Raw genomic sequence first — 10492 nt, forward strand, 5'->3', positions numbered from 1 at the left:
TTTGAAATGGTTTATTAGGACCAGCGTGGGGCTGGGTGGCCACTCTGGGGGTCACCAGAGTGAGGGGTCACAGTAGGTGGGTCACAGCAGCATGCCTCAGTTTCTCCAGAGTGTGCAGGGTGGTGCTCAGTGGGATGTCGGGGGCTCTCCTGGTGTCCCGTAAAGCTTGCGGAGGCTGGAATCCATCAGGAAATCCACAGTCCTGCGGCAGGAGAGGGTGTCAGTGGGGCCCGGGGGTCGCTGGGGCGGTGGATGTGATGTGGGATGGGTGGGGCTGTCCTTAATAGCCCCTGAGACACCAGTGCCGCCAAAAACAGGTTTAGCACAGCCTCACTGTGCTAATCCCGGCTCAGCTCTGGATAATCCCTGTCCTGGCAGGGACATGTCCTGGCTGGACCCCAGCAAAGCCCCTTTGGAGTGGAGACATCCCGTCAGCACCCTCTGCTCCCCGCCCCAAGGCCATACTGAGACTGGTCTCCAAGGAGACAAATGAGCTCCATCCCTCCGGGCTGTGGGGACGGGGCGGTGGCAGCCGCCTGTCCCCCGCCCCAGCGGTGTCCCCGTTACCTGTCGATGGGGGTGATGATGAGGGGGATGGCAGCCAGCCCCAGGGCAGTGGTGGTCCAGCGGCGCACGGGCAGGGGCCAGCGGGTCAGGGCCCCCAGCAGGGCCAGCGAGGCGGCGCAGAGCCGGTTGATGGTGAAGCCGGGGATGGCCACCGAGGCCAGGCTCTGCCACACGAAGGTGTCCACCACGGCCACCCCCACGCGTGTGGGGTCCTGCGCGTGGGCCTGGGGGGACACAGGGGTCGGTGGAAGGGCAGGGATGGAGAGGCTGGGGGGTGAGGGGGGGTGGCACTCACGGCTGCGGCTTTCCGACCCTTGTCGATGGCGTCGGCGGTCACGTAGGCGGTGGCCACGCCGTAGCTGGCCCACACCACCGGCACTGGCACCAGTGGGCGGAAGGACTCGCCCACCTCGTTGGCATAACCTGAGGGGATGGTAGGGTCAGGGACCGGCTGTCCCCAAGTCACCCATGTAGGGTGTCCCAATGTCACCAGATGGATTTGCACTGGGGGCGTTGGCGGTGCCCGGGTTTCCTTGGACCCACTGCCACCAGGACAGCTGGGCTGGGGGTGGCCACTGCCAGGGCTGGTGTCTGTGACTGCCCAGGGCCACTGTGGGCTGTGTCTGTGCCCAGTGCCCGGCAGGAGCCAGTAACTGGTCCTGGTATCCGGTGTTCGTGCACGGTGCTGGTGGATGATGCCACTAGCCAGTGTCAGTGCTGGTGACAGTGACAGGTACCTGGTGCTGCTACCCTGTGCGCTGTGCCAGGCCAGTGCAGTGCCATGGCCTGCTGTGTGGTGCTCATATCGGGTACCAGAACCCTGTATCACTGCCCAGTGCCGTGTGCAGTGCTTGGTGCTGGTGCCCAGTACCACGGAGCCAGTGCGCTCTGTGGTACCAGTGCTGGGTGTCAGTGCCCGGTACCACATGCAGTGCCCAGTGTGCAGTGCCCAGTGTGTGGTGCCCAGTACCTGACACGGTGTCTGGTGTCATGTTCCTAAAGCAGGGCCGGCTGTCAGTGCCTGGTTCCTCATGTGGTGCCTGACGTTGGTACCCGGTACCAGCGTCCAGTGAGTCAGTGCCCAGTCCCCGGTGTCGGTACCCTGTGACAGGGGCTGGTGCCCGGTATCACTGCCCCGTTTGCGCAGCCGGTACCTGATGTCAGTGCCCAGGTCCCGGGGGTGGTATTTGATGTTAGTGCCCAATGTCAATGCCCAGGTCCCTGTGCCTGTACCCGGTGTCAGTGCCTGGTTCCCGGCGCTCCCGTAGCCGGTACCCGGTGTCAGCGCTCTGTACTCAATGTCGGTGTCAGCGCTCAATGTCAGTGCCCGGCGCCGGTCCCCGCTTCCCGGTGTCAGTGCTCAATGTCAGCGCCCGGTGCCCGGTGTCAGCGCTCAGTGTCAGTGCCCGGTGCCCGGTTCCCGGTGCTCACCCAGGTATCGGACCCACGTGTCCCGGTACAGGTCGGGCTCCTCCGGCCCCATGGCGCGCGCCACCGCTCCCGCCGCATGCCCCGCCCCCGATGGCACGTCACGAAACCACGCCCATTCGAGCTCGATTTGCATAGCCCCGCCCCATGTGTGCAGTATATGCTCCGCCCCTGGGGACCGCGGGATGGCGGCGGGGGCGGGGCCTGGTCGCGCACGTGATCCCCGGCCTTGCGTCAGCGACGGGGGCGGGGCTGGGGGGTAGTTATGGGTCTGGAGGGGCAATTGTGGGGCTGTGGGGGCAGTTATGGGTCTAGAGGGGCAATTGTGGGGCTGTGGGGCAGCTACCGGTCTAGAGGGGCAATTGTGGGGCTGGGGGTCAGTTATGGGTCTGGAGGGGCAACTGTGGGGCTGGGGGACAGTGACAGGATTTGAGGGAGTTGTGGGGCTGGGGGCAGTTACGTGGCCGGGGGCAGCTGGTGTGGTTGTGGTACTAGGGGCGGTTCTGGGGCTGGGTGGGTAATTGTGGGTCTGAGGCACAGTTAGGGGGCTGGGGGAGCAGGTGCGAGACTGAGGGGGCAGTTGGGGGGCTGGGGGCAGCTGGGCTGGCTGCAGGGTGGAGGCGGGCAGCAGGGGCAGCCACAAACCGGAGCAGACCCCGCTCAGTCCATCCCTTTACTCCCCAGCCCCGGCAGCAGCAGCAGCGGTGCGTGCAGCACCCACATAAGGCACAGAGTTTGGGGGGGCTGCGGCCGCCCGGCCCCGTCCGGTCCCGCCTCAGTCCGGCAGCCCCGGGGCTCAGCCCCGGCTCCATCTTCCCGCGGGGCCGTCCTGGGGGCGCGGTGCAGCCCGGGGGGCTCAGGGGCTGTGGTTGGGGGACTCCCCCTGGATCTGCTGGGCCGAGGCGGTGTCGGGCAGCAGCACCTCCACGCTGTAGCTCACCTTCTTGGAGTGGAGGAAGCTGTAGGTGTTGTCGAAGCGCAGAACGTCTGCGGGGGGACAGGGGTGTCAGGGACACGGTGGGGTCAGGGACGCGGGGGTCCCGCAGCGCCCCGGGGAGGGCTCGGCACTCACAAATGCCGGGCGTGGAGCAGGTCAGGGAGCCGTCCTCGGGCACCATGTGTGCGTTGTAGCGCTGGTTGGGGAGCACCTCGGTCATGTCGCCCGCCCGCTGCCGCTCCCCGACCTTGGTCTTCAGGTACACGCCGAAGCCGATGTCGGCGCCCTCGGAGCGGAACTGCCACCTGCAGGGCACAGGGGCGGTGCTGCGGCGGGCTGCGGACACGGCGGCCGTCACCCGCTCCCCGCGGCGCGGAGCCGCCCTCACCTGAGGACGCAGCCGGGGAAGAGGATCTCGTACTCGACCTGGTGGGACGAGCCCCGGTTGACCACGACCGAGTGCTCGTACTTCTGTGCCAGCTGGTCCCGCACGTAGTAATGCTGCGGCACGTCCCCCCCGTAGTTTATCTGGAGGGGGGTGGAGGATGTGAGGGTGGAGGAACTGCCCAGCACCCCTAAAGGACCCCGCGGGAGCTCCTCCTACCTTGCTGGAGCACCTGGGGTCCCCGTCAGGGTCCGTAAGCGTCCCCCCGTACTCCACCGGGATCTGCGCGGGGTCGATGTACTTCTGCAGGACCTCCTTCCAGTTGGCTGGGGGGGAGGACAGCGGGTTTGGGGGGCTGCAAGTTGGAGTATCCCCCCTGGGCGAGGTGACAGCAGAGGGGGAACATGTCACCCCCATTTGGGACACCCTGGGGAGGGTCAGGACTCACATCCCAGCACCACGACCTTCTTGCGTGTGTCCTCGCTCAGGAAGTGCTTGACCAGGTTGTAGGCCACGGGGAAGATCTTGGGGGCTGGGGGCAGAGGGGGGGCGTTAGGGGGGTGTCAGCACCCGGATAAAGGGAGCAGGACCCTGGGGGCAAACTCACCTTTCACAATAAAGAGGCGCTTGAGAGACTCAGGGTAATTCTCCTCGAACATGGACAGGATCTGCAGGATGGGGGAGCTCAGGTCACCCATGCTGTGCACCCACCAGGACCCCACCCAGAACACTGGGGAGTGCAGGGCACTGCAGGGACCTGCTCCTGCATCATCCAGTGGGAAGGGGGGTGGGCAGGAGCCCTCACCTCCCCATACGTGTCCACAGCTGGCTTCCAGAGGTGCTTCAGTCCCAGGCCCTCACAGTCGTACACCATCATCACCATCTCAATCTTCTTGCCCAGCTGGGACAGGAGGATGGGGGGGATCAGGCAGGACCCACGGGGAGGTCCAGGGATGGGGTGGCCCCAACAGGCTGGTCACACCAGCCAGAGCCTCCTCCTAAGTGTTGGTGTAGGGAGAAGGGACACCATGGGAGCTGGGACAAGGACACGGGCTGAGGGACAGCGGGAACATGGACTGGTGGGGAAGGGCAGGATGTGGAGTTGTGGGGTGGGAGTGTGAACCAGAGATGGACGTATGGGGTTGGCAGGGACATGGTCCATGGTGGGGTGGACAGGACAAGGACTTGTGAGGCTGAGGGAGGTGAACTGGACCTGTAGGGCTGGTGAGTGAGGACGTTGCTGGGAGAGATGAACCAGAGATGGACATATGGGTATAGAAAGGACATGGACCTCTAAGATATACAGGGCTGTCAAGGACATGTCTCCTAGGAATGGACCAGAGATGGACATATGGGGCTGGGAGGACCTTGAGTGGTGGGGATGGACAGGACACGGGCTGACAGGGACACGGACAGAGGGAAGTGGACAGGACAGGACAGGGACCTGTAGGGCTGGGGAAAATGATGACTGGTAGGGGCAGGCCGGATGTGGACACAGGGAGCTGGCAGGGACATGGTCCAACAGGCCCGTTGGGGCCAGCAGAGTGCGGGCAGGTTCCCACCTTTTCACTCTGCTGTTCACACTCTAGCCGGAGCAGTTCACAGTCCCGGAACTTGTTCTTGATCAGGTCCTGCTTGGAGGCGGAGAAGAGCAGCCCCTTGCCGTCCAGCGGCCCGATGATCTCGTACCGCACCGGGCTGCCCTCGCGGTCGTAGCCGCACAGCCCGCCGGACATGTACTTCCGAATCACCTGTGGGAGCACGGGGACTCAGGGCGCCTCACACACACCCTGGGGGACCCAGGGGGATGTCCCCTCCAGGGCCACCCTTGGCAGGCCAGGGACACTCACCTCAGGTGGCTCCCAGGCAATGATGTTGTCGGCGTCCATGTGCTTGCGGAGCTCGACGTGCTGCAGTCGGGGCAGAGCGGGCCAGGGTGAGATTTGGGACAGGGTGAACCCCTGTCCCCCTTGCTGGGGGTGGTGGCCCAGGGCGTGGGGTCCCACACCAGGTATGTCCCAGCACAGCTGGGTGCCCCCAAAAGCAGGGTGCCCCTCTCACCTTGCGGAGCATGGCCTCTGCCTTGGGCAGGTCGAAGGAGCGCGCTGCAAGAGAGCAGAGAGCTCAGCCCCCCGCCAGCCCCACGGGGGCTCCCCCCACCAGCGCTGCCCCCACTTCGGGGTTACCTCGGAGCCATTTCAGGAGGAAATAGTCGTCCTGGGAGGGCAGGGAGGGCAGCACGTCCTGCAGCTTCTCCCGGAACTGCGGGGACAAGGAGAGATGGTGAAGGGGTCCCTGAGCCTCCCCAAAAACCTCAAGGCTGGAGGTTTGTCCTTCCTCGTGCCCCCAAAAACATGCCAACAAGGACTGGGACATTGCCAGGGGAGAAGGGCGACCCCGTGCCCCCTCCCTGCCCCACGTGCAGCCAGGATCAGTGATCACCTGGCAGGGGACTGTCCCCAGGCCGGCTGCCGTGCTCTGGGTGTCCCCCAGCACAAGCTGTCCCCAAGCCCTTGCATACAGTGTGTGGGCTGTCACCACCCTGCTCCTCCCAGGGTGTCTCACAGGTGAAGCAGTCCCCTCCAGGGTGTCCTTTGGGATGGATGGAAGCTGTCACTGTGTGCACCCCTGCTCCAGTGACACCCCAGTGGGCCACAGCCCCCCTGGCACACGCAGGAGGGTGCCAGGGTGCAGGACTGGGGGGCTGGGAAAGCTGGGGCCCCTCAGAAGGGGCCCTGCAGGCACCAGGCAGACCAGGCCCTGCCAATGGCATCCCTGGGATGAAGCCAGTCACCAGCAGATCACCACATGTCCCCGTCTCAGTGACACTCCAGTGGGTCACAGCCCCGTGACACAAGCAGGAGGGTGTTGAGGCAGAGGATTGGGGATTTGGGGTCCCCTCAGAGTGGGACCAAGCAGACCAGGCCGCACCAGTGGCAACCTTTGGGATGGAGCTGGTCACTGTGTCCCCCTGTGCTGTTTGTGACCCCCAGGGGGTCACAGCACCCCAGCACAGGCAGGAGGATGTTGGGGGGCAGCATTGGGAGGTTTGGGGGACCCAGGGCCTCCTGTCCATGCGGCCCCGCTCACCGCAAGCAGGCTACGGCTCAAATCTCGGTACCAGCCGAGGCCCTCCCCTTAATGAGCCTGATTAGCTTATCTCCCGCTGAATTTAGGGGTAATTAAACCCGGGATTAGCTCCTTCACCCTGCGACAAAGCCGGTGGTAGTGGTGGACGAACGGGTTCGGCCACTCGCCTCCGTCACCCGCCCAGGGCACGGCTGGCACCGGGCACGGTTTGGGCACGGTGCCCCACGCCTGCCCCTGCCCCCCGTGCTGGCACCCGGCGGGGTCATCGCCCGCCGGTGGAATTTGGCTGGGGCTGAAAGGCAGCGATAAGATAAAGGCACGGGGGTGCCCTCCCGGTGCGCTGAACCCCGATAAGGGCCGGCACCCAAACACGAGCGGCTGGCAGAGGCGGCCGCGGTGGGTGACAGACACCGGCTCTGGGTGTCCCCGGGCCTGCAATCCCGGCGCTGAGGGCAGAAGTTTTCCGGTCCCATGGGAGGGGTGGAAGAAGAAAACGGGGCACGGTGGAGCCCAGTCTGGTGGGACAGCCGGGATGGTCCTTCCCTGGGGGGCAGCAGCACGGGGGCTCAGCCGTGGGACCGGGGCCCAGGGCGGGATGGAGGTGGCAGAAGGGCGCCGTCCCAAGGGCCCCGCCGTGAGGCGGGAGGTTCCCGAGTCCCGGGGAGAATGGGAGAGGGATGGGGGCCCACCAGCGGGATGGTCCAGCCAGTGGGACCCCCAGGACCCACCCAAGAGGGTCCGGCCCTGGTGGGCAGCGCCACACTGGGGCTCGGCCCGCGTGTCTGGGGTCCGGGATGAGGGATGGAGGCAGCGGGAGCCTCCTGGGGCCGGATTTGGGGGGCGGGGTAGAGTCTGAGGGCGATGGGACGTCCCCGGGGCCAGGAATCGGGGTGAAGCCGATAGGTTTGGGGTGCGGAGCCCTCCGGAGGCCGGAGCGGGGGTGATGCCGCTTAGAGTCGGGGGTGTGGGGGCTGGACGGGGCGGTGGGAGCCCCCCGGGGCCGGGAGCGGGGGTGATGCCGCTGGGTTTGGGGTGCTGTGGGGGGCTGCGGAGCCCCCCGGGCCGGAAGCAGAAGTGCTGCCGGTGGGTTTGGGGTGCGGGGTGGGGGGTGATGCCGGTCCCGCGGCGGATGCGGGCGCACATCGGGGAGGACAGCCCGGCCCGGGCCCCGGGCCCCCCGCAGCTCCCCGGTCGCTCCGTCCCAGCTCACCTGGGCCAGCACCTCCGCCTGCTGCGGGCTCAGGTCCCCGACGCGGCCGCTCATGGTGCGCTGCGGGCGGCTCTGCCCGGCCCCGGCGGCCGGGGAGGCTCCGAGCACCTCCCCGGGACCGCCTCCCGGCCCGCCCGGCCCGGCCCGGCCCCCCGCCCACCCCCGTGGCCTTGGACCCTGCCCGACCCCTGCCCGCCCGGTCAGCGCCCGCCGCCGCCCCGGGGTCGGGGATGGGGGGTGCGGGGGGTGATGGAGGCAGGGGGGATATGGGGGCACAGAGGGGCTTGGGGACACTGGGGGGTGTGGGGGCTGTAAGTGATGTGGGGGGTATGGGAAACTTGGGGGTTATGGGGGCATGGAGGGGTATGGTGGCTTGGAGGGGTATGGGGGCATGGAGGGGTATGGGAAACTTGGGGGGTTATGGGGGCACGGAGGGGTATGGGGGCATGGAGAGCACATGGGAAGTGGAGGGCTATAGGGGTATGAGGGCATGAGGAGGCCCAAGGGGGACTTGGAGACTATAGGGGGGTGAGGGGGCTATAAGTGATATGGAGGACTTGGGAGGGTTTGGGGCTTATTGAGGATATGGGGCCATGAGGAGGCTTAGGGGGTATGGGGAGTATGGAGCTACTGGAGGCATGGGGGCATAGAGGGACTTGGGGATTGTAGGGGACATATGGGGTAGGAGTGCATGGGGAATGTGGGGAACAGGGGGAATGGGGGCACAGGGGCCTTGGGGGGCATGGGAAACAGGGATTTGGGGGGCCAAGGGAGAGATGAGTATAGGGGGCTCTGGGGGTTGTGGAATGTACAGAAGGGTGAGGGCCCTATGAGAGTTTGGGGGACACAGTGGGGTGGAGGGGATGTGGGAGGACATTGGGGTATGGAGGGAGATGTGGCTGTGGGGTGGGAGATGGTGATATGGGCCAGGTGTCAGGGGGAGGGGACAGCGAAGAGGGCAGTGACCGGGATGGGAGGTGGGAACAGGGATCTAGAGTGGGGCAGGGACAAGGTGAGGGGGCAGGGACTGGGGCAGGGTGCCAGAGACAGGGGGCAGAGACAGATTGAGGGCTCAGGTGCAGTGATTGGAAGATGGGGATCAGGAGCAGGATGCCCATGGGGCTGTGTGTGTCCCATGGATGTCCCACAGAGCCCTGTGTCCCCCATGGACGCGTGGTTGTCCCAGAGAGCTCTGCATGTCCTATGGAACCCTATTTGTCCCATGAAGCTGTGGGTGTCCCATGGGTGCACTGTGAAGTTATACGTGTCCATGGATAACCCATGGAAACATCCCATGAAACCATACATGTCCCTGGGGGCTGTGGGTGTCCCACAGAGCCATCTGTGTCCCCTCTGTGCGTGTCCCAAGGAGCCATTTATGTGCCATGGAGTCGTGTGTGTCCCTTGGAACTGGGACCCATAGATATCCCATGCAGCCATGTGTGTTCTGTGGACCCATAAGTGTCCCCTGGAGCTGCAGATGCCCAGGAAGCTGTCCATATCCCACAAACCTACGGATGCTCCACAGAGCCATTCACACCCTTTACGTGTCCCCTCCGTGGGGCAGCTCTGGCAGCAGCCAGGCCCAAGCCCATTTTGGTGTTCTCCCCCAAACCCACAGAGTCCCCACAGAGTCCCCACACTCCAGGCTGGTTCCTGAGCCGGCCGTGCTCCCGGCTGTTGTTTATGGCACGGCCAGACCCGCTGCAATCGGGACGTTTCACCGTGTGGTTAAACCGGCTCTGGCTGGGCCGTGGGAGGAGGGATGTGCCCACCCTGTGATTACACCCCCACGCTTCAAACGTGGATAGGGACACAGGGACACACCCAGACCCATCCCATGGCACCCTGCAGCCACGGGAACCGGGTCTCACAGCCCCGAGTCCCGTTCCCGGTGTGGCCCCTGCCAAATGCAGGTCAGCCTGGGCCCATGCCACAGCTAATCCAGCCTGCAAATCCCCCGGAGGCACATGTGCTGGGCACACGTGGCCGGAGCGGGGCCAGGATGTGACACCCAGGGGTCAGGATGGGGCACCTGGGGATCAGGATGTGGCACTGGAGGCTGCCGGGCACCCCCCAGGCTGGGGGTGTTGAGGGGTGTCCAGTGCGGGGGGCAGTTGTGTTTTGGGTACTCGGGTGTTGGTGTGTGTCCCTGTCACCCAGGGGTGCCCGTGTCCCTGCATGTGCCATGGCTGTGGGTGCCCATGTCCCTGTTTCTTCAGAGCAGACGTGTCCCTGTGTCCCCATCTGTCCCTGTATCCACACACGGGGATGTGGATATCTGTGTCCCCATGCCTGTTCCTGTCCCTGTCCCTCTCCTGGTGACAGTTGGTGTCCTGGTGCCTGAGTCTATCCCTGTTCCTGTCCTGCTGTTGCTGCCTGTTCCCATTCCAGTCCCAGTGCTTGTCGCTGTCTTGCTCCTGCTCCCAGTCCCTGCCCCTGTTTCTCTCCTGATTCCCATCCTCCTCCTGGTCCCTTTCCCTGTTACCATCCCAGTCCTGGTCCTGGCCTTTGTCCCCGTGCTGGTTCCACTTCCTGTTGTTCTTCCAGTGCCTCTCCTTGTTCCTGTTTTCCACCTGGTTCCTGCTTCTGTTCCCATCCTGGACTCATCCTTGTCCTTGTCCCTGCCCCATCCCTGTCCCAGTGCTGGTTCTCATCCCAGTCTCAGCCCTTGTCTGTGTTTAGATCTCCATCATGGTCCCAAATCCCTGTCCCTGTCCCTCTCCTCTCCCTGTCCTCTTCCTGGTTCCCATCCTGGTCTCTGTCCCCATCACCTTCTTTGTCCCTGCTCTGTCCAAGTGTCCAGCTTGGACATGGTCCCTGCCCTCTGTCACTGTACCTCTCCTGCTCTCTGTTCTCATCCTGGTCTGCATCC

General features: G+C 65.1%; 2 protein-coding genes across 2 annotated transcripts; both read right to left on the reverse strand.

Moving 5' to 3' along the window:
• Nucleotides 1-33: 33 nt before the first annotated feature.
• Nucleotides 34-2093, reverse strand: MTFP1 (mitochondrial fission process 1). Its single transcript, XM_084217469.1, has 4 exons — nt 1999-2093; nt 863-990; nt 568-791; nt 34-202 (listed from the first exon to the last, which is right to left on the reverse strand). The coding sequence occupies exons 1-4, from the start codon at nt 2048-2050 to the stop codon at nt 127-129; spliced, it is 480 nt and encodes a 159-aa protein (XP_084073595.1). The 5' UTR covers nt 2051-2093; the 3' UTR covers nt 34-126.
• A 621-nt stretch (nt 2094-2714) lies between these two features.
• Nucleotides 2715-7696, reverse strand: SEC14L2 (SEC14 like lipid binding 2). Its single transcript, XM_084217464.1, has 12 exons — nt 7618-7696; nt 5504-5579; nt 5379-5422; nt 5168-5227; nt 4880-5068; nt 4123-4218; nt 3925-3985; nt 3766-3849; nt 3537-3643; nt 3321-3460; nt 3068-3237; nt 2715-2982 (listed from the first exon to the last, which is right to left on the reverse strand). The coding sequence occupies exons 1-12, from the start codon at nt 7669-7671 to the stop codon at nt 2852-2854; spliced, it is 1212 nt and encodes a 403-aa protein (XP_084073590.1). The 5' UTR covers nt 7672-7696; the 3' UTR covers nt 2715-2851.
• Between the last annotated feature and the right edge of the window lie 2796 nt (nt 7697-10492).

The sequence above is a fragment of the Fringilla coelebs genome, assembly GCF_963513975.1.
Source record: "Fringilla coelebs genome assembly, chromosome: 17".
Taxonomy (NCBI): Eukaryota; Metazoa; Chordata; class Aves; order Passeriformes; family Fringillidae; genus Fringilla; species Fringilla coelebs.

Coding starts and splice junctions, on each gene's coding strand:
- MTFP1 (XM_084217469.1), bottom strand. CDS start 2,050: ATGGGGCCGGAGGAGCCCGACCTGTACCGGGACACGTGGGTCCGATAC. Junction 792..862: donor AGGGTCGGAAAGCCGCAGCC/GTGAGTGCCACC, acceptor GTGTCCCCCCAG/GCCCACGCGCAGGACCCCAC. Junction 203..567: donor ATCATCACCCCCATCGACAG/GTAACGGGGACA, acceptor CTCCTGCCGCAG/GACTGTGGATTTCCTGATGG.
- SEC14L2 (XM_084217464.1), bottom strand. CDS start 7,671: ATGAGCGGCCGCGTCGGGGACCTGAGCCCGCAGCAGGCGGAGGTGCTG. Junction 5,069..5,167: donor TTGCCTGGGAGCCACCTGAG/GTGAGTGTCCCT, acceptor GTGCTCCCACAG/GTGATTCGGAAGTACATGTC. Junction 3,986..4,122: donor CTGTGGACACGTATGGGGAG/GTGAGGGCTCCT, acceptor CCCATCCTGCAG/ATCCTGTCCATGTTCGAGGA.